Raw genomic sequence first — 19,414 nt, forward strand, 5'->3', positions numbered from 1 at the left:
CTCTCTAATGCCCCCAAGCTTCTGAGTCCAAGCAGGACTCTTTTTTAAAGCTTTCATGACATTTGTGCGACCATTCAGTACACAGTGCAGTCTCAGTGGAAAAGCTGAGGGAAGAAAGTGGGTCAGAAAACTCGGGCCTTGGGATTCTGCCTGCGGCCAAGGTGGGGCAGGTTGCCTTCCTCAGTGAGTGCCGGCAGGAAGAAAGTGTGTGCATCCAGGACAGACTGAGCTAAAAGAAAGGAGTTCTTGTTTTGATAGTTCTTACATGAACAGTTCTTACCTGTGTTATTTTGATACGTGTGTGTTGTGTGTGTATATAACAACCACGATCGAGTTGCTGATTGTGAAAGTGCTGCTTATCCGTTCGGCCAGAATATGATACTGGAACTGATTCTTTGCAAATGTCAAAGATTCGCCAGTAGAGGGCGATGGAGGAGCGCTGCTGGACGAAGGGCTTCCTGGTTGCGGGCGCGGTGCTTGTTTCTTGCTCTTGCGGTGTTGGTGTGCAGGATTCCCATGGAGCCTCCTTCAACCCTGTGCCTGACTTTCTGGTGAGTTCTGCAGGCAACTCATCCGACTTCCAGTGACTTCAAGAGCACTTCGTTGGGGTGGTGGGGTGGCTTCCTGGAAGCTTCCTTGCAAGTCCCTCTAGTGCCACAGTCGGTTTTCCAAAAAGTTTAACCACTTTCCTTTCAGGCCCCTTCTGGAAAGCTTTATTGTCACTCCAGGTGACAGCTTCCTACTTGACTGTCACCTCGGCAAACTTCACCATCCAGTGGGCCAAGCCCCCACCCTCTCCAGCAAGACCTGAATCTCAGAGTAGTGTGTTCCGGGTTAGTTTTTTCTGGCGGGCTCTGCTTCAGCCCTAGGGCAGTACCTGCTCCCTGTCTATATCTGCCGTTCCCAGATTCTTTATAGCTCTCCTCACCCTTAGTAGTCGATGCCCCGTTACTACATCCCCCTGTTACTAGTCAATAATTCTTTACTTAACATATTCCCTATTTAATATCCTGTGTAGTTTGGGTCTCCTGTCTATGCCAGTGAAGGGTTCTTTGTCTTTCAGCATCTATCTGCTCTTGATATTTTTTGTGTCTTTGTCCTGATTATCAGTGGACTTGTTTGTAAAAATACAGGAAATAAATTATGTCACTCCACCAAGGACAGGAACCATGAGTGAGTGTGCCGAGTGGTTTCAGATAAGTGACCCTGAGAGTGCACAGAACTGAATAAGGTGTAGCACCTCCAAACAGCAATTCTTCTTATGCTTTCAAGTCCCCTGCATTTAAAACACCATAGATTATGCCACTTTTAAGTAAGAGGTGGACAAGTTGCTCTTCCCCTCTCTAGGCTTCAGGATTTCCTTGAGAGTAGAACAAAGTGTTCTCTATACCGTGCAGCTGTCAGGGTCTTACATTCCATGACTGAATGCATGCTACAAAATCTTCTACGCTTTCTTATCTTACATAGATGTAGAGTCTGGCACTAAGGCTAAATGTTTCTTTGCCTAGTGAAAGCAGCATTTCCAGTAAAGGTGTGACCACTTTGTTGTACACCATTGCCCTATTGCATATTATTGCAACAAATATGCAACCAACAAAACTTTCTTTGTTATCTATTTACCCATTAGTGAGAATGAGTGCAGAAAAATCATCTGACCCAATCCTCAGCTTTGTGGAGGAGATTATATAGGTCCAGATGATTAATTGACTTTCCTAGGGCTACACAATCGGTGTAACAAAGCTAGAACCAGTTCCCAGGTTGCTTGGGTTCCAGTTCAGTTCCTTGCATCATATTGCTCCTGTTGTTGTTTAGTCGCTAAGTCATGTCCAACACCTTTGCAACATCATGGGCTGAAGCCCTCCAGGCTCCTCTGTCCATGGGATTTCCCAGGCAAGAATACTGGAGTGGGTTACCATTTCCTTCTCCAAGGGATCTTCCTGACCCAGGGATCAAACCTACATCTCCTGTGTCTCCTTCATTGGCAGGAGGATTCTTTACCACTGAGCCACCTGGGAAGCCCATTCCCTATAAATTAGTCCAACTAATTTCATCTAATATAGCCTGTTCCTGTACCATCTTTTAAATTCCTTACTAGCTCTTCTCTTGAGATTATGTTTGGATGGCAATAGGAAGACAAGCTACTGTATTCCTGTGATTAGAAGTGAGGGGTGGCAGTCATTTATAGGAGAAAAATAAAAGGGGATACTGAAGTGGAGGGTAAGGGAATTCTGAAGTCAAAGTTTGCCTCTAGCTGTTGGTAAACTATAAAACAGTTCCTTAAACCAACATATTTTAAGGATGCTTTTATTAAGGTCAAATCTCTCATCAACTTCATGGAGTAAGCAGGCTCTTCATTTATTTGTGTGATTGAATCCAGTGGTTTTCATCTAAAGTCACCTTGGCTTCCCAATGGACATGTAACAATGTCTGGAGACATTTTTTATTGTCAAGACTAGCGACAGGGAATAGTACTGGAATTTAGTGGGCAGAGGACAAGGATGCTGCTGCTGCTGCTGCTGCTGCTAAGTCGCTTCAGTCGTGTCCAACTCTGTGCGACCCCATAGACAGCAGCCCACCAGGCTCCCCCATCCCTGGGACTCTGCTAAATATCCCCAAATGCACAGGACAGCTCCCATAACAAAGAATTACCAGATCCAAAATGTTAATAGTGCCAAGGCTGAGAAATCTGGATCTGCTCAAACATGTTTCTTAACAACGTTGATTCACAGTGCTGATAGACAGTGCTAATGTCTGTGAGATAGTATCTCATTGTGGTTTTCATTTACATTCTCCTAATGATTAGTGATGGCAAACATTTTTTCAGATGCTTCTTGGCCATTTGTATAGATTCTCTGGAGAAATGTCTGTTGAAGTCCTTTTGCCCACTTTTAAATCAGGCTGTTAGCTTATTTTTGGTTTTGTTCTTTATGTATTCTGGATATTAAGTCCTTACCAGATATATGATTTGCAGACATTTTCTTCCAGCTTATACGTTGCCTTTTCACCCAGTTAATTGTGTCCTTTAATGCACAGTTTTTTATTGTCGTGTTGTTGTTGTTCAGTCACTCAGTCATGTCCAACTCTTTGCAGTCCCATGGACTGCAGCACACCAGGCTTCCCTGTCCTTCACCGTCTCTCAGGGTTTGCTCAGACTCATGTCCATTGAGTTGGTGATGCCATCCAACCATCTCATCCTCTGTCATCCCCTTCTCTTCCTGTCTTCAGTCTTTCCCACCATCAGAGTCTTTTCCCATGAGTCAACTCTTCACATCAGGTGGCCAAAAGATTGGAGCTTCAGCTTCAGCATCGGTCCTTCTAATGAATATTCAGGGTTGATTTCCTTTAGGATTGACTGGTTTGATCTCCTTGCTGGGACTCTCAAGAGTCTTCTCCAGCACCACAGTTTGAAAGCATCAATTCTTTGGTGCTCAACCTTCTTTATGGTCCAGTTCTCACATCCGTACATGACTACTGGAAAAACCATAGCTTTGACTATATGGACCTTTGTTGGCAAAGTGAAGTCTCTGCTTTTCAATATACTGTCTAGGTTTGTCAAAGCTTTTCTTCCAAGAAGCAAACATCTTTTAATTTCGTAGCTGCAGTTACCGTCCAAAGTGATTTTGGAGCCCAAGAAAATAAAATCTGTCACTGTTTCCATTTTATCCCCATCTATTTGCCTGTTCTTTTGGTCATTGTTAAATTCAATGTCATGAAGTCTTTCCTCTGCTTTTTTTCTCAGAGTGTTGTAGCTTTAGCTCTTACTTAGGTCTTTGATCCATTTTGAGTTAATTATTGTATTAATATGTGGTATAAGCTAAAAGTGCAGCTTCATTCTTCTGCATGTGAACACAGTATTCCCAGCTCCAATTATTAAAAAGACTCTCCTTTCCCTATTGAATAGTCATGGCACCTTGTTGAAAATCATTTGACCATATATGTGAGGATTTATTTTAGGAATCTCTCATCTATTCTGATGTCTATATGCCCTTGTTTCTGCTGGTAAAATACTGTTTTGATTATTGTAGCTTTATAAAGAGTTTTGAAATTAGGGAGTATGACACCTCCAAATTTATTTTTCTTTTTCAAAGTTATTTTAGCTACTTGAGGTCCTTTGAGATTCTAGATGAATTTTAGGATGAATTTTTGTATTTCTGCCAAAAATGCCATTAGGATTTTTTAAAGGATTGCATTGATTCAGTGGATGGCTTTGAGTACTTTGGACATTTTAACAATATTAAGTCTTCAAATCCATGAACACAGAATGTTTTTCTGTTTATTTGTGTCTTCTTCAGTTCCTTTGATGAGTATTTTTTAGTGTTCAGTGTATATGTCTTTCACCTCCATGATTAAGTTTACTCCTGAGTATTTTACTCTTTCTTGATGCTATTGTAAATTAAGTTATTTTATTTCCTTTTCAGATTGTTCATTGTTAGTGTACAGAAATGCAACTGATTTCTGCATATTAATTTTGTATTCTATAACTTTGCTGAATTCATTTATTAGTTCTAACAGATTTTTTGTGTGTGGAATTTTAAGTTTTTTCTACATATAAAGTCATATCATCTGCCACCAGGAATAGTTCTTCTTCTCCTATTTGGATGCATTTTATTTCTTTTTTTTCCCCCTTGTCTAATTCTCTGGCTAGAACTTTCATTTCTATGTTAAATAGAAGTGACAGAAGCAAGCATTCTTCTCTTAACACTGGTGTTTAGAGGAAGAGTTTTCAGTCTTTTGCCACTGAGTCTGATGTGAGTTGTGGGCTTTTTGTATATGGTCATTATTATGTTGAGATATTTTCTTCCATTCTTAGTTTGTTGAACTTTTTTTTTCTTATCATGGAAGGGTGTTGAATATTGTGAAATATTTTTTCTGCATCAATTGAGATGAATTTTCTCTCTTTTTCTTAGCCAATCTAGCTGAAATTTTCTCAATTTTGTTGATCTTTTCAAAGAACAAACTCAGTTTCACTGATTTTTGTCTATTGCTTTTTTTTTTTATAGGGGACCCATTACTATTTTATGGTTTTTTTCTTTTTTCAAATGCAAATTTGTGATTTGTTCTTTTCTTTTTTAAATATGTTTATTTTTAATTGGAGGATAATTGCATTACAATGTGGAGCTGAATAAGCTCATAGGTATACACTTGTCCCTTTCCTCTTGAACCTTCCTCCCATCACCCACCCCATCTCTCCCCTCTAGGTTGTCAGAGCATCAGCTTGAGCTCCCTGCATCATATATCACATTCCCACTGGCTATCTATTTTATGTATGGCAATGTATGTATTTCAATGCCACTCTCTCAGTTCGTTTATCTAGATTCCATATACATGTGTTAATATATGATATTTGTTTTTCTTTTTCTGACTTACTTCACTCTGTATAACATGCTCTAGGTTCATCCACCTCACTGGAACTGACTCAAATTCATTCCTTTTTATGGCTGAGTAATATTCCATTGTATATATGTACCACAACTTCTTTATCTATTCATCTGTGAATGTACATCTAGGTTACTTCCATGTACTTGCTATTATAAGTACTGCTGCAGTGAAATTTGTGGTACATATGTCCTTTTGAATTGTGATTTTCTCAGGATATATACCCAATAGTGGGATTGCTGGGTCTTACAGTAGTTTTATTCTTAGTTTTTAAAGAAATCTCCATACTGTTCTTGACAATGGCTGTATCAGTTTACATGAGTTCATTATCAGTAGGAGCTATGGCTGAAAGACTGTAATGTAGAAAGAATTCAAGATCTACCACAATCTGAACTATAATAGAGCAAACATGTGAGACATCGAGAAGAGCATGTGACCCAGGAGGGAGACTATGGGGATCACCAGTTCCTCAGCAGCCACAGTTGCTGGTAGCGCTCCATTAAGTTTCTATTTTCACTTTGTAAATAACTTAGCAATAATCTCCCTCTTCCCTAGGGTAAATTAAGTGAGTCTCTGATAGTTGTAACACAGAGATTTCATGTATACTATGATCTCAATTAAGACACGTATTTTTAAAATTTATTTATTTGGCTGTGCTGAGTCTTCATTGCTGTGTTGGCTTTTCTCTAGTTGTGGCAAGTAGGGGCTACTCTCCAGTTGCAGTGCGTGAGTTTCTCCTTGCAGTGGCTTCCCTTGTTGAGGAGCACAGGCTCTAGGGCATGCAGGCTTCAGTAGCTGCAGCACATGCACTCAGTAGCTGTGGCTCGTGGGCTCTAGAACACCGGCTCAATAGTTGTGGCATACAGGCTTAGTTGCTCCATGGCATGTAGTATCTTCCTGGACAAGGATCAAACCTGTGTTTCCTGCATTGACAGGTGAATTCTTCACCACTGAGCTACCAGGGAAGCCCCTTCAATTGAAACACGTATTTTTAAAATTTGGTTGGGTAAAAGACCAGAAGAGAAACACCAGGCTGTTAACAGCGGGTATTTCTATGGTGGTAGTATAACTGGCAATATTAATTTCTTGTTATATGCTATTACATAGTTTACAAATTTGGGGAATGTGTGTATTACTTTTATAATCTGTTAACAAAACTGTAAACCTAACTACATATGGAACTCTGTGTCCTTGCTCTGGGACACAGATTATCAGTCTCTTTGTCTTCAAGGAATCGACGATCAAAAAGCAGCCACAGCATTAACATATATACTTTACCATGGCTCAGCTGGTAAAGAATCTACCTGCAATGTGGGAGACCTGGGTTTGACCCTGAGTTGGGAAGATCCCCTAGAGACAGCAAAGGCTACCCACTCCTAGGCAAAGGCTACCTACTCTCTATTCTGCCCTAGAGAATTCCATGGACTGTATAGTCCATGGGGTTGCAAAGAGTCAGACACAACTGAGTGACTTTCACTTTCACATGTAAAACAGATAGTCAATGGGAACTGCTGTATAGCACAGGAAGCTCAGCTAGGTGCTCTGTGATGACCTAGAGGTGTGGTGGGATGGAGAAGGTGGGAGGGAGACTCAAGAGGGAGGGTTTATATGTATTGTCGTTGTTGTTTAGTAGCTAAGTTGTGTCCAACTCTTTTGTGACCACATGGACTGTAGCCCACCAGGCTCCTCTGTTCATGGGATCTCTCAGGCAAGAATCCTGGAGTGGGTTGCCATTTCCTCCTCTAGGTGACCTTCCTGACCCAGGGATCAAACCCGTCTACTGCATTGGTAGGTGGATTCTTTACTACTGAGCCATCAGGAAAGCCTGGATATATGTACACTTATAGCTGATTCATGTTGTTGTACAGCAGAAACTAACACAGCATTGTAAATCAACTATACTCTAATTTAAAAATAAATTAAAAAACAGCCACATAGCCATGATCAAAATGACTTGGGATGGATTCTGGCAAGATAATTGTAAAAGCATAGTTTTAAAATTTATGTAAGTCCCTCATGGTATACATGGCCATCAGGATAGCAAAATTAAAAATCTGTGGACATATCTATAACAAAACTGAGTGAAAAGATACACTTATAAACTTGGAAATATGAGTGGGAGTCACTGATAGCTCTAAGATCTGTCTGATATCAGCATCTATGCAAAATGAAGAAAAGGGATCTCTGATGGCCCTAAGGACAGAACTCCAGAATCACCACAGATGCTCACTGGAAAACACAGTGGACCAATCTGAGAATAGCAGCTTCTTCTACTGGAAGGGGTTCTGCAGAATCCATTATATGGAAAAGCACAGAGACCTCATGAGCCCTGAAAGTACTGGAGTAGTGTGGGTCCTGTGAACTTATGAAAAGTAAATACAAAACGGCTTCCAGGAGAGACTCCCTACCCTGAGGAGAAACTGCTGAGGGTGGAGTTGAAACTGGGCAAGACAGAGACATCGGAGGCATGGGAAAGAAAAGATCCATCGGGAAGGAAGTACAGGAGGCAGATATCACACGGTAGAAACTACATTTGTGATTACTTCATAAAAACATCTTACATTCTTAAGGAAGCTAACATTGTGAAAAGCTGTCCCACTCACACTCCTACAAGTATAAGAAGTATTATCTCCCCTAAAAATGAACAACAGAAAATTGGCTTGCCAAAGAAAATAAACAAAGTCAATATAAGAAGAGGGAAAAATGGAACAGAATAATGTCCCTACACAAATGATAAAAGCAGGGCAGAAAGGCACGCTCATAAACTGTGTGAGATTATACCCTAGGATTCCAAGTGAGCTAAAGTCATTTTTAAAACGATAAAAGAACACATAAAAATGAATTGAGAAAGCTCAGCAATGAGGTCACTAAAGAAAAGGAAGTTTTGAAAAGAGAGGTTAACATTCAGAAAAGAATTAGAACTAAAATGAAAAACATTATAAATGAAAACTGAACCAAAATGAACACAGACACGATCAATGACAATGGACAGTGCCTGGAGACAAACAGAAGATGGAACTTAGACATTTTAAATATAAAGGAGAAACAAAGAAATATTTTTTTAAAGAATATTCAGGGAAAAAATTATAGCTATAGAAGATATGGAAAGAAGATCCAACCTATGTATAAGAGGCGTTCACAAAGAAGACCAAAGCAATAGAACAGAACAAATATTGTAATCTATTATATAAAATAAAGGACATTCTTGAATTTAAAGAAAAACCAAAAGTTTGAAACATGTTGAAAGGGTACAGCACATACCTAGGAAAACTGACCCAAAATGGCACACTGAGACATAGTCTAATAAAATGACTGAACTTTATTGGGAAAAAAATCCAATAAATCAATCAATTAAATCCAAAATCAATTAAAAAATAAATAAATTTTTAAAAAGAAACAGAGGACTCTTTATTATGTTAAAGTTCATAATTGTTTTTGTTACTCAGTTGCTAAGTCCTGTACGACTCTTGTGACCATGGACTATAGCCCGCCAGGCTCCTCTATCTATAGGGTTTCCCAGGCAAGAAAATCCGAGCGTGTTGCCATTTCCTTCTCCAGGGGATTTTCCCAACCCAGGAATCAAACCTGAGACTCCAGCATTGCAGGCAGATTCTTTACCACTGAACCACCAGGGAAGGCAAAGTTCATAATGCTGATACCCAATTATACCTCAGCCGTGTTTACAAAGCAGAAGCCCCTGGAGATAAAAGGAAAAGCATATATGTATATTATGTAATACCATAAGGACTTTAATCTATCACTTTTGGTATGAGAAAGATCAAGTGGACAAAAGATTGTTAAGGATACAGAAGAATTATACAACATAACCAATGAGATGAATCTAAAGATCAATATCAAAGTCTGACGCCTGATAATAGAAACTACACATCTAACCTTCACAATAATTGACCATGTATTGGGAATCAAAGAAAACCTCAATATATTCCAGGAAATAAAAACTATATAAAACCAATATTCTTTGATCATAATTCAATAAAACTAGAAACTGATAGCACATAAAGGCCTTTACACTTGGAAATCTGAAAAGAAAAACAACTTGCGCTTAAATAATTGTTGAGTCAAAGAAGAAATATAAAATTATAGAATTTATTTAAAATAATGATAATGAAAATGCTATATACATATCAGATTGTATAGAACCAGGTAAAGCAGTTATCAGAAGGAAATTTATGCCATTACATATCTTCATTGATAAAAATGAAACCATAAAAATATATTGAAGACCAACTCCCAAAACTAGAAAAGTGAAAAAAACTAAACCAAAGGAAAGCAGATGAAAAGATTACTGTATTTATCTTAAAAAAAAAATTATTGTCAGCAAGTAAAACAAAAGTAACAACAGTAGAATTTTAGAGATACTTACTAAAATATTTTCAGATGAAGTGATGGGATGTCTGGGCCGGGAAATGGGTCAGGAAGTGGGTCTGGGTCCGGAAATGGAAGAAGGTTTGCCATTAAAAAAATGAGTGCTGGTGCAAGGGAACTCATTACACCATTTTGTTCATTTCCAAGCTTGATCATTTATATTATAAAAAGCTAAAAATAACTTAAGTGAACTTGGATTAAAGGGCTCTGTGAATAATAAATGTGTAAACATTAACTAATAATCATAGAGATGAGTGTGTAGAGAGGAGTTGGAGATGAGGAAATGCATTTAGACAAGAGAACTAATTTAGACAAGTCACAAGAATGTGACTCTCCTGTAGGGACAGTGATTATCTGGTCCAGTCACCTGTCTCTTTGTTGTGGACCCCAGATGATCACCCATTTCCTTGCACCTTTTCAAAAAAAAAAAAAAAGACTGGCAAGGATAGTGGACAGATGCGTGTGCAGAGTCCTACCTGCTCTGGGTGAGAAAAGCCCAAGCTCTGGATCAGAACCAGGTCAGTGCTCACCTTGACCACTGCATCGTGACCTTGGGCAAACATCTTCTTGCCTTTCCTAACCTGTAAGCTTATGGCATTGGACTAGATGACTGCTGAATTCCTCTCTAGCTCTCACATTCCAAAAAGGACATCTCACAGTCCGAAAAGGACAAGTTAGCAAATGCAGCAACCCACCCTCTCCTGGCTAATACTTCCCCCTTCAGACTTTTTTGGGCTCCCCCAGTGGCCCAGATGATAAAGAATATGCCTGCAATACAGGAGACCTGGGTTCAAATCCCTGAGTGGAGAAGATTCCCTGGAGGAGGGCACAGCAACCCACTCTAGTATTCTTGCCTGGCCAATCCTATGGGCAGAGGAGCCTGGCGGGCTACAGTCAATGGGGTCACAAAGAGTCGGACATGACTGAGCAACTAACCCTTTGACTTTTCAGACTTTCTTAGAAGCCCAACCTTTGGAAACTTCAACTTTCCAGAGCAGGACTGTAGCCTGCTGTGTGATTGCAGCATGCTCTATACCAAACCTTAGCTGACCGCTCATCATAATGATGGGTTGGAAGCATCAAGAAAGCATGACCTCTGTTTAAGAGTGAAAGTAAAAGTTGCTCAGTCATGTCTGACTCTTTGCGACCCCATGGACTATACAGCCCATGGACTTCTCCAGTATTCTGGCCTGGAAGAAGCCTTTCCCTTCTCCAGGGTGTCTTCCCAACCCATGGATCAAGCCCAGGTCTCCCACATTGCTGGCGGATTCTTTACCTGCAGAGCCACAGAGACTGCATTTTAGAAAACTTACATTAATAGGCTAAAACAAAAAAGGTTTGATATCAGAAGAGGTCTCAGTCATCTGAAAAGCCCCCCATTATGGAACCTCCCACACCTCTAGTCTCCAATGATGCAGGATAAATGTAGAATGAGGTAGTCTCCACTCATACATCATTTGCTTATTTCATTTTACCTTCAATGACATATGCTGCTGATGTCGATGTGAAATGTGAGAAATGTTCCTGAATATCAACATAAAGCAAGAAGTCTCAGCATAGGGGCTCTCTATATTCAAAAAATAATACCATGCTAATGAGCAAGACCACAGAGAGTGTGGCAACTTTGATTTCTAGTGGAATCTGGAAGAGGGGCTCATTAGAGATTCAAGGCTTGTAACTCACTTTAATTAAAATTTGAGCTGGGAGAGCTTGAAGCAACCAGCCCAATGAATGAGGTTTAGAAGAGAGGGAGGGGGGAAAGGGGCAGGATATTGACATGAATAAAGGAGACCTTAATTAAAGGATTAATGATGACAATAACAATAAAAATCGCTTCATCCTCACTTTGTATCTGCAGTTGGACAAAGTACTTTGTGAGTCAATGCCAGGTTGAAGCTGCCCTTTGTGACTCAGAGAGAGTGAAATGCTGGGGCCATGCAGGAAATATTTATACCTATATCATTTGGATGATTTGCACAATTGAATATTTGAGGCCTGACTTTGACTGAATCATCCCATCCGATTCTTCACGTCACGAGTTATGTATCGACTCACCTGTCTCATTTAGGAGGAGAGCTCTTCTTGGAAGCCTTACTGATGATTCAGCTACCACTGCCCCCAAACTTAATAACTACAAGAACGTTCAGTGAACCTCCTTTCTCCTTGATGGCTACTTGAATTACTTGCGGGGGGAAAAGATTGAAAATCAAATGCTTTCAAACGAATTTTTTAATTTACTTTGTTTTTGCCTAAGCCTGTGCTTTGTCTGCTTATGGCGTCCTTCAGGAGTGGCCTGAGTGCCATGTGAAGTGAGGGCCATTCCCAATGCACTGTTCCTATTTCTTTGGCTGCCTACTGTCGTCTCTTTAAGGTCTTGGAATTGAGCCCATAACAGAGACTACAGAGCAAATGCTCTCAATATGTTCATGTTTTATATTTGCATGGTTCCTTTCCTATTCTTTTCTTTGCCCAATAGGTCCTGGCTGTTAAGTGTCCGGGTGAAGAACAGAATTCACCCAGGTTTCAATATGTTAGCCATGATTCATGTCTTGCTGAGTTCTCTAAATCAGGCTTCTGTTTAAAATGAACTTAATGCAGACTCCAGTTAAGATGATAAATAAACTTTCATAAGCATTTAAACCTACACAATTAATTATGAATAGCTTATACAACTATATCTGTAAGTAAACTCTGCAGCACTGGGCTTCATTTAGACCACCAATCCCTCTGCACACAGCAAGCTGGCAACAGTTCACTGGCTAGAAGTGGCTTGAGCTGGCTCTCCTTGCTCCTTGTGTTTATTGTCATATGCAGACTTGCTCAGGGGGTAGATGCTCAGAGCTGAGTGATGTCTGCATGCTGACCCTCTGCAAACATCTCTGCACCTGCATCTCTTTCCAGAGCTTTTTCAGCCTTTGCTTGAGGGGTTTTCAAGTTCTCTCTGTTCCTCTTCTTTTTCATTTTCTTTCTCCATCTTATGCCTTTGTCTTCTCCTTTCCCTCTTACGTGCAGAGGAAATTAGTATGTGATTCTCCTATGGTTTTTCCTTCTCATTGGGAAGAAAAGAAAGGCTTCTGTTGTGGGCCAAATTTTGTCCCCTCAAAATTCATATGTGGAAGCCCTAACTGTGTGACTGCATTTGAAGAAATAGTCTTTAAAGAGGTAATTAAGTCAAAACGAGACTTGTTGGTTGGGCCCTAAATCCTTGTCCTTAAAAGAAAAGGAAACACTGACACATACGAGAGACAACCATATGAAGACACAGGGGGAGATGGCCGTCTGTAAGCCAAGGAGAGAGGCCCTGAGAGAAACCAGCCCTGCTGACACCTTGATCTTGGACTTCCAACCTCCAGAACTGTGAGGAAATAAGTTTCTTCTGTTTATGCCAGTCAGTCTGTGGCATTTTTGTTATGGCATGTGTGTTAAGTCGACACAGTTGTGTCCGACTCTTGGTGACCCTATGGACCATAGCCCACCAATCTCCTCTGTCCATTGGATTCTCCAGGCAAGAACACTGAAGTGGGTTGCCATGCCCTCCACCAGGGGATCTTCCCAATCCAGGGCTCAAACCTGTACCTCTTAAGTCTCCTGCATTGGCAGGCGGGTTCTTTACCACTAGCACCACCTGGGAAACCCTTTGTTATGGCAGCCTGGACTTATTATTAATAAGACAGCCTCCCAGAAGTCCCATAAGGAAAATTACTCCCATACTCATCCCGTTTCCTCCACCATCCTCCACAGCTACCTCTAAAACAGACATTGTTTCTCTGTTTTATGCTGAAAACAGTAAACAGTCAGTGTCTTCACTACCCGGTGTTCTGGTTGCAGACACATGGCGGAGATGAGTAAGTCACATACATAAAGCAGTTGCAGGAACTAGCTTGTGATCTTTGCCGAGAAAGCAAGAATAGTCCTCAACGACCCCCACAAATAGGCATTGTTATGCTTTTAAAAATACTTTCATCTTTATTACCCATTGTATCCTTTCAATAGAAGGAAAGGGAGAAAACATTCAAAAAAATAAATTTACAAATGAGGAAACCAAGGTTTAAAGAAGTTACATTGTTGATCCAAGGTCATACAACTCGATGTTCCTAGAGTTTATATCAGTTAATGTGGTGGAACTGAGGTGCTGGAAAAGACTCCTGAGAGTCCCTTGGACCGCAAGGAGATCAAACTAGTCAATCCTAAAGGAAATCAACCCAGAATATTCATTGGAAGGGCTGATGCTGAAGTGGAAGCTCTGCTACTTTGGCCACTGGATGCAAAGAGCCAACTCATTGGAAAAGACTATGATGCTGGAAAATGGGAGGCAAAAGAATAAGGGGGCAGCAGAGGATGAGATAGTTTAGGTAGCATCATTCACTAAATGGACATGAATTTGAGCAAACTCCAGGAGATAGTGGAGGACAGAGGAGCCTGGTGTGCTGCAGTCCACAGGGTCGCAAATAGTTGAACACAGCTTAGCGACTGAACAACGTTAGTGCTGACCCCAAATAGTTTCACACTTCTACCTTCTGGGCAGAGGGTAGGATTGTACTTCCCAATACTTTTTGAAGGCAATCATATTCACATAACCTGCTTTTAATGTGTGGGAAAGTGATAGATGTCACCTCAGGGCAGAAACTTTTAGTTTCCCAACCTCCAATAGCTATGACCCTAAGAGACTATCATGAGCAGATTTCCCTGCTAACCCCAAGGGACAGATGGCCTGAGTGAGAAGTTAACTTGTATCAAGCTGTGATGTGAGTGTCGTTTGTTATACATATTTTAACTTATCCTTATAGAGTTAAGAGGCTTTCAGCTGCAGGAAATAGAAAATCCATTGGAAAATGGCTCATCACAAGTACATTTATTATCTCCTGAAACACAAAGTATGCAAATATAGTAGTGCAAGTTTGGGCAATTCTGAGATTCAAGGATATCCTCAGGATATCAGTGGTATTTATCCACCTGCCACCCTCAGCACTTTAACTTCTCCCCTCAGTGGAGCAACATAGTGTCAGCAGCTCTAGATATCACACTCTCACACAAAAATATACAGAGTCAGAGAGATGTGCTGATAGATTATTGCCTATTCTTTTTAGAAATTTTGTTCTTTTAGGTATGGTGCCTATTCTTTTTAGGAACTGTGGTGTTGGAGAAGACTCTTGAGAGTCCCTTGGACTGCAAGGAGATCCAACCAGTCAATCCTAGCAGAAATCAATCCTGAATATTCATTGGAAGGACTGATGCTGAAGCTGAAGCGCCAATACTTTGGGCACCTGATGCGAAGAACTGACTCATTGGTAAAGACCCTGATGCTGGGGAAGATTGAAAGTAGGAGGAGAATGGGATGACAGAGGACAAAATGGTTGGATGGCATCACTGACTCGATGGACTTGAGTTTGAGCAAACTCTGGGAGATAGTGAAAGACAGGGAAGCCTGCCGTGCTGCAGTCCATGGGGTTGCAAAGAGTCAGACATGACTGAGCGACTGAATAACAAATAACCTCTCCAGAAACCCTCCTCCTTCCCCCAGTGGAGTTTGGAGTCTCCTTCAAGCCACCTTGGCCAGAACTGTGTCAGATCTCCACCAAACTCTCAAGAGGGAAAGGAATCAATGTTGATTTGCTGGACTAGCTCCTTACCCAGAGGTAGATGATGGGCCCATTCTCCCCTGAAGCACAAGACCACTTAATTTTGTTCACAAGATAAGAGGAATATATGGTTGTGAGATCACCCAACTGTGTTTATTATAAAGGGATTCAGGAACCTGCGTTTCCCCGGTGGCTCAGCTGTAAAGAATCCACCTGCAAAGCAGGAGAAGCGGTTTGATCCCTGGGTTGGAAAGATCCCCTGAAGGAGGAAATGGCAACCCACTCCAGTATTCTTGCTGGGAAAATCCCACGGACAGAAGAGCATGGCGGGCTATAGTCCATGGTGTCACAAAGAGTCAGACACGACTGAGTGATTGATCACGCAGGAACCTGAATCTCATGTACCAATCGTTTTAAGAGCTGGAGAGCAGAACAGACCGTGCTCAACCCTGATGCTTTATAAATAAGCACAGAAAGATTCAGAACTTTCTCCTACACACCAGCAAATTTCCCGAGGGAAGTAGATGTGCGTTGTTCATGCTCCTCAGAGTCAGACAGAGTGCTAGTCAGACAGTTCAGCACGAGAGAAAACCTTGTGTCCATCTTCAGACAGGGAGGTGCTAATATTTCTTGCATGTGCAATATGGACACTAAGACCTCCCAAGGTGGTGACTTCCTGAGTTCTCAGCCAGGTGTGGTGCAAGATGCCCGACATCCAGCACTTTTGCTTCCTAGTGCAATATCCATTTCTTCACCAGCTCCTGTTTGCACAACAGTACTTGCTGATAGATTCATTAAAGTCCTGTTTACTACTCTCACTTTGGGAAATAAACTGACAGCTGAAATTATAACTAGATTTAAGACAAGGATGACAGACCCAGATTGGAAAGTATTAAGGGAAACTGGATGTTTGGGGACATCAGAAACTCTCAGAATTTGATATGCAGAAAAACATCCCCCTCATTTCATTAACCATTTCTGCAGAATCTCCAGCAGAGAGATTATGGTGGCCTGTGTAAGTGAAGGAGCCAACCCCATGTGATATCCTGACTTCCTTAATGGCCAGTAACAGACCAGAGAGTTTCTGATCCCAGAATAACTTTTGCTGAAACATTAAATATTTTTGAAGAAAGGGAAATAAATCTTTTTGCAGAAGTAGTTGTACATTTGTGTGTGTTGGGGGAGTGTATGTATGTACGTGTGTGTATTGTGTGTGTATATATGTATATGTGAATCCATTTCTTTGCTAGGAGTGGATATGAGGAGAAAGGGTACACATGGCCTTACTAGTTATCTTTCTAACACTGCAAATCCCACCCCTTATATAAAAGGAGGGCTTCCATTCCCTCATCCTTGGAATTCCCCAAACATACTTGATCTGTGGGATCCTCCTCTGACTATGTTCTCATGAATCACATCAACATAGGAAAGACCCAGAGAGGCTCCTGGAAGGACTGCTGTTCCCTGTAGCCCCAGCATCCCACTGGTTAACCCTCAGTCATTGATGGACTGCCCGGTTGGCTGTAAGAAAGCCAAGCCTTCCCAAACAGTGGCAGGGGAGACTGGGGGAAACTTGGCAAGACAGCCCATCTGTGCTCAGAAGTTGAGGATTGTTCAAGGCAGGACCTGGGTTGATGGGTTGAAGCACTTCCACACCTTGGAGCCCAGTGCCTTGTGCAGTCCTCTTTTGGCTGAGTTGAAGCATCACTATCTTGCGGTGGTTGCAACACTTCTGGTTTGTCCAGGGCCATCAGGGATCTTTAGGCCAGTGTCCTGTTGGGGCCTTAACATCTGGTGCTGTGGTGGAGGTGAGCAGAGCATTCATCTATCCTTTCGTTTATTCACTCAGCATAATTATAGAGCATTGTCACATGCTGGATATTGAGCAAGGAGGCCCTGTAGATGCAGTTAAGAAGAGAGAACAGTCCTTGTCCTCTGGACAGTCCAGTTGGGAAGACATTCAGCTAAGACAGTTACAGATGATGATAAGTGCTATGAATGAAATAAACAGAGTGATGCTGCAGAGGGACTGGGGTGCTCCCACATCAGGGAGGGAGGGAGGTCAGAGAATATTTCTCTAAAGAGGAAAATATAGACCTTGATGTTGAGAATAAGTCAGCCATGCAAAGTGTTGGAAGTCCACCTCAAGGGAGAAAACAATGATTGCAAAGACTCAGGGGCAGGAACAGGGAAAGGCCTGTGCCTGGAGTTTGGTGGGATGGGACTGGGGAAGTGGGGGCAGATTCAACAAGTCTGCCAAGGAGTTTGGATTTCAATTTCAGAGCAAGGAAAGTCTATGCAAGGTTCTTGAGCAGGAGAGTGACATGATGTGATTTACATTGTAAGAGAGCCCTGATTCTCCGTGGAAACCAGATTGAGCCCTATCTTCATAACCTGTATTGTGGTTGTCCCAGCGTCCCTGCTAGTGTCTGGCTTACCTGTCTAGACAAGGTCAGATGACCAGATAATTGTCATCATCCCATTTCCCCATATTGAAGATGGAGGTAGTATGAGAATTCTCAGCCTCCCAGGAATGATGGTGAATTCCAGAACTACTATAAGAGGGAGAAATAAAACCAATGGAGAAGGCAAGAGTTTTCACCCTTTGTTTCAGCCCTGTTTCAAGAACTGGGTGGCTAAAAGGGACCCACTAGAATGCCACCAACTTGTGTTACTTCATTTACAAAAAGAACATGCTGACAGGTTATTTCTTGAATACCAAGGCCTGAAACTCCTTTGGGATTTCTGGATCTGGGACCTATAGTGAAAATTGGTAGTAGAATGCCCATTGCATTGGTGGAAACACAGAGACCCTGGGTGGACCAGAGGGCAGGTAGAGGTCAGGCTGCACACCTCCTTAACTGATAGCACTCCTGACACTCTAGGGCCTGATTCCCCATCCTTCTCCTGCCTAAATCCTCCTGGGATGGGACAACAAAGTCTTCTTAGACTCTCATCCCAGCAGCTTGAAGGGTGTATCATTTAGGATATCAGTCGCAAGGGAAATATTTCCCAATTAGCAACAACTTAAATTATTAGGATATTATTACCTCAATAACAGTACTTCACAGGCAGAGTTGTTGAGTGAGTGGCTCCACAATGATGAGGCAGTAGATCTGTTCCTCTGTGATTTTCTTCAGTCCCCTCATGATCGCAAGATAGCCGCCAAAGCTTGTTATATGGCATCAGTTCATTCATTCATTCAGCAAATATTTAATAGTGCTACTACATATTGGGTGTTTTTCTTGGTATTGGGGACACAACAGTGAATAAGACTGACAGAAACCCCTGCTCTAGATTCCATTCTAATGGGGAAAAGGGAGACACTGAGCAAAATAAATTTTAAAGATACATAGTGTGTTAGTGGGATGTTCTGTGGGGAATAGAATAAGGGAGAATAAGGATAAAGAGAAGAAGGATAGAGATATTTTTTAATGATGGCAAGGGAAGATCTGAGAAACTGACATCTGAGCCAAACCCCGAAGGATATGAACAAGGAGCCCGTGAAGATCTGAAGGAAGAGCACTCTAGAAGGAAACAGAGAGTGTAAAGTCCCTGAGGCAGAAATGGGATTAGTTTGTTCTAAGAAAGCAGGAGGTCAGTGGTTGGAGGAGTGTGATAAGGGGGATCAGCACAGCAGATGGGGTCAGAGAGAAAAAAAGAGGCCTCAGGTCTTTGAGAGAACACAACAGCCTGTGTCAACACCAAGGAAAGAAAAGCTTCTCCTTGCACAACTGTTTTGTGAATCAGAAAGGAAAATATTTCCCAGCAGGCTAGCCCCACCCCATAGACTTTCCCTTGCATTTCACTGTGCAGAAGTGGGTGACATGGCCACTCCTAAACCAAGCACTGGCATGACTCATTCCCAGGGTCTGAGCCTACCTCCTGCAAGGTGCTGCTGAACACAATGGAGTTCTGCCAGCAAGGACAAAGCCAGGGTGACTGTTGGGTGGGAAACAAGAGTGCCAGCCACATAGAGACTTCCCATTCAGGAGTTAGCCCTTGATATCAGTGGCAGAGTCTGTCCTAGTCACCTGGCTCCTCCAACAGGTTATTAACCCACAGCAGGAAGC

The 19,414-nt window shown here is 41.7% G+C and overlaps 1 protein-coding gene across 1 annotated transcript in view; it reads left to right on the forward strand.

Annotated features, from left to right (window-relative positions):
* Positions 1-428: 428 nt before the first annotated feature.
* Positions 429-19,414, forward strand: part of MARCO (macrophage receptor with collagenous structure) — a 101,787-nt gene continuing 82,801 nt past the window's right edge. Inside the window, exons 1-2 of the mRNA XM_055574444.1 lie at positions 429-551; positions 729-819. Of these exons, the coding sequence (XP_055430419.1) occupies positions 429-551; positions 729-819 (214 nt within the window). The remainder of the gene's footprint in view (positions 552-728; positions 820-19,414) is intronic.

The sequence above is a fragment of the Bubalus kerabau genome, chromosome 3, assembly GCF_029407905.1.
Source record: "Bubalus kerabau isolate K-KA32 ecotype Philippines breed swamp buffalo chromosome 3, PCC_UOA_SB_1v2, whole genome shotgun sequence".
Lineage (NCBI taxonomy): Eukaryota > Metazoa > Chordata > Mammalia > Artiodactyla > Bovidae > Bubalus > Bubalus kerabau.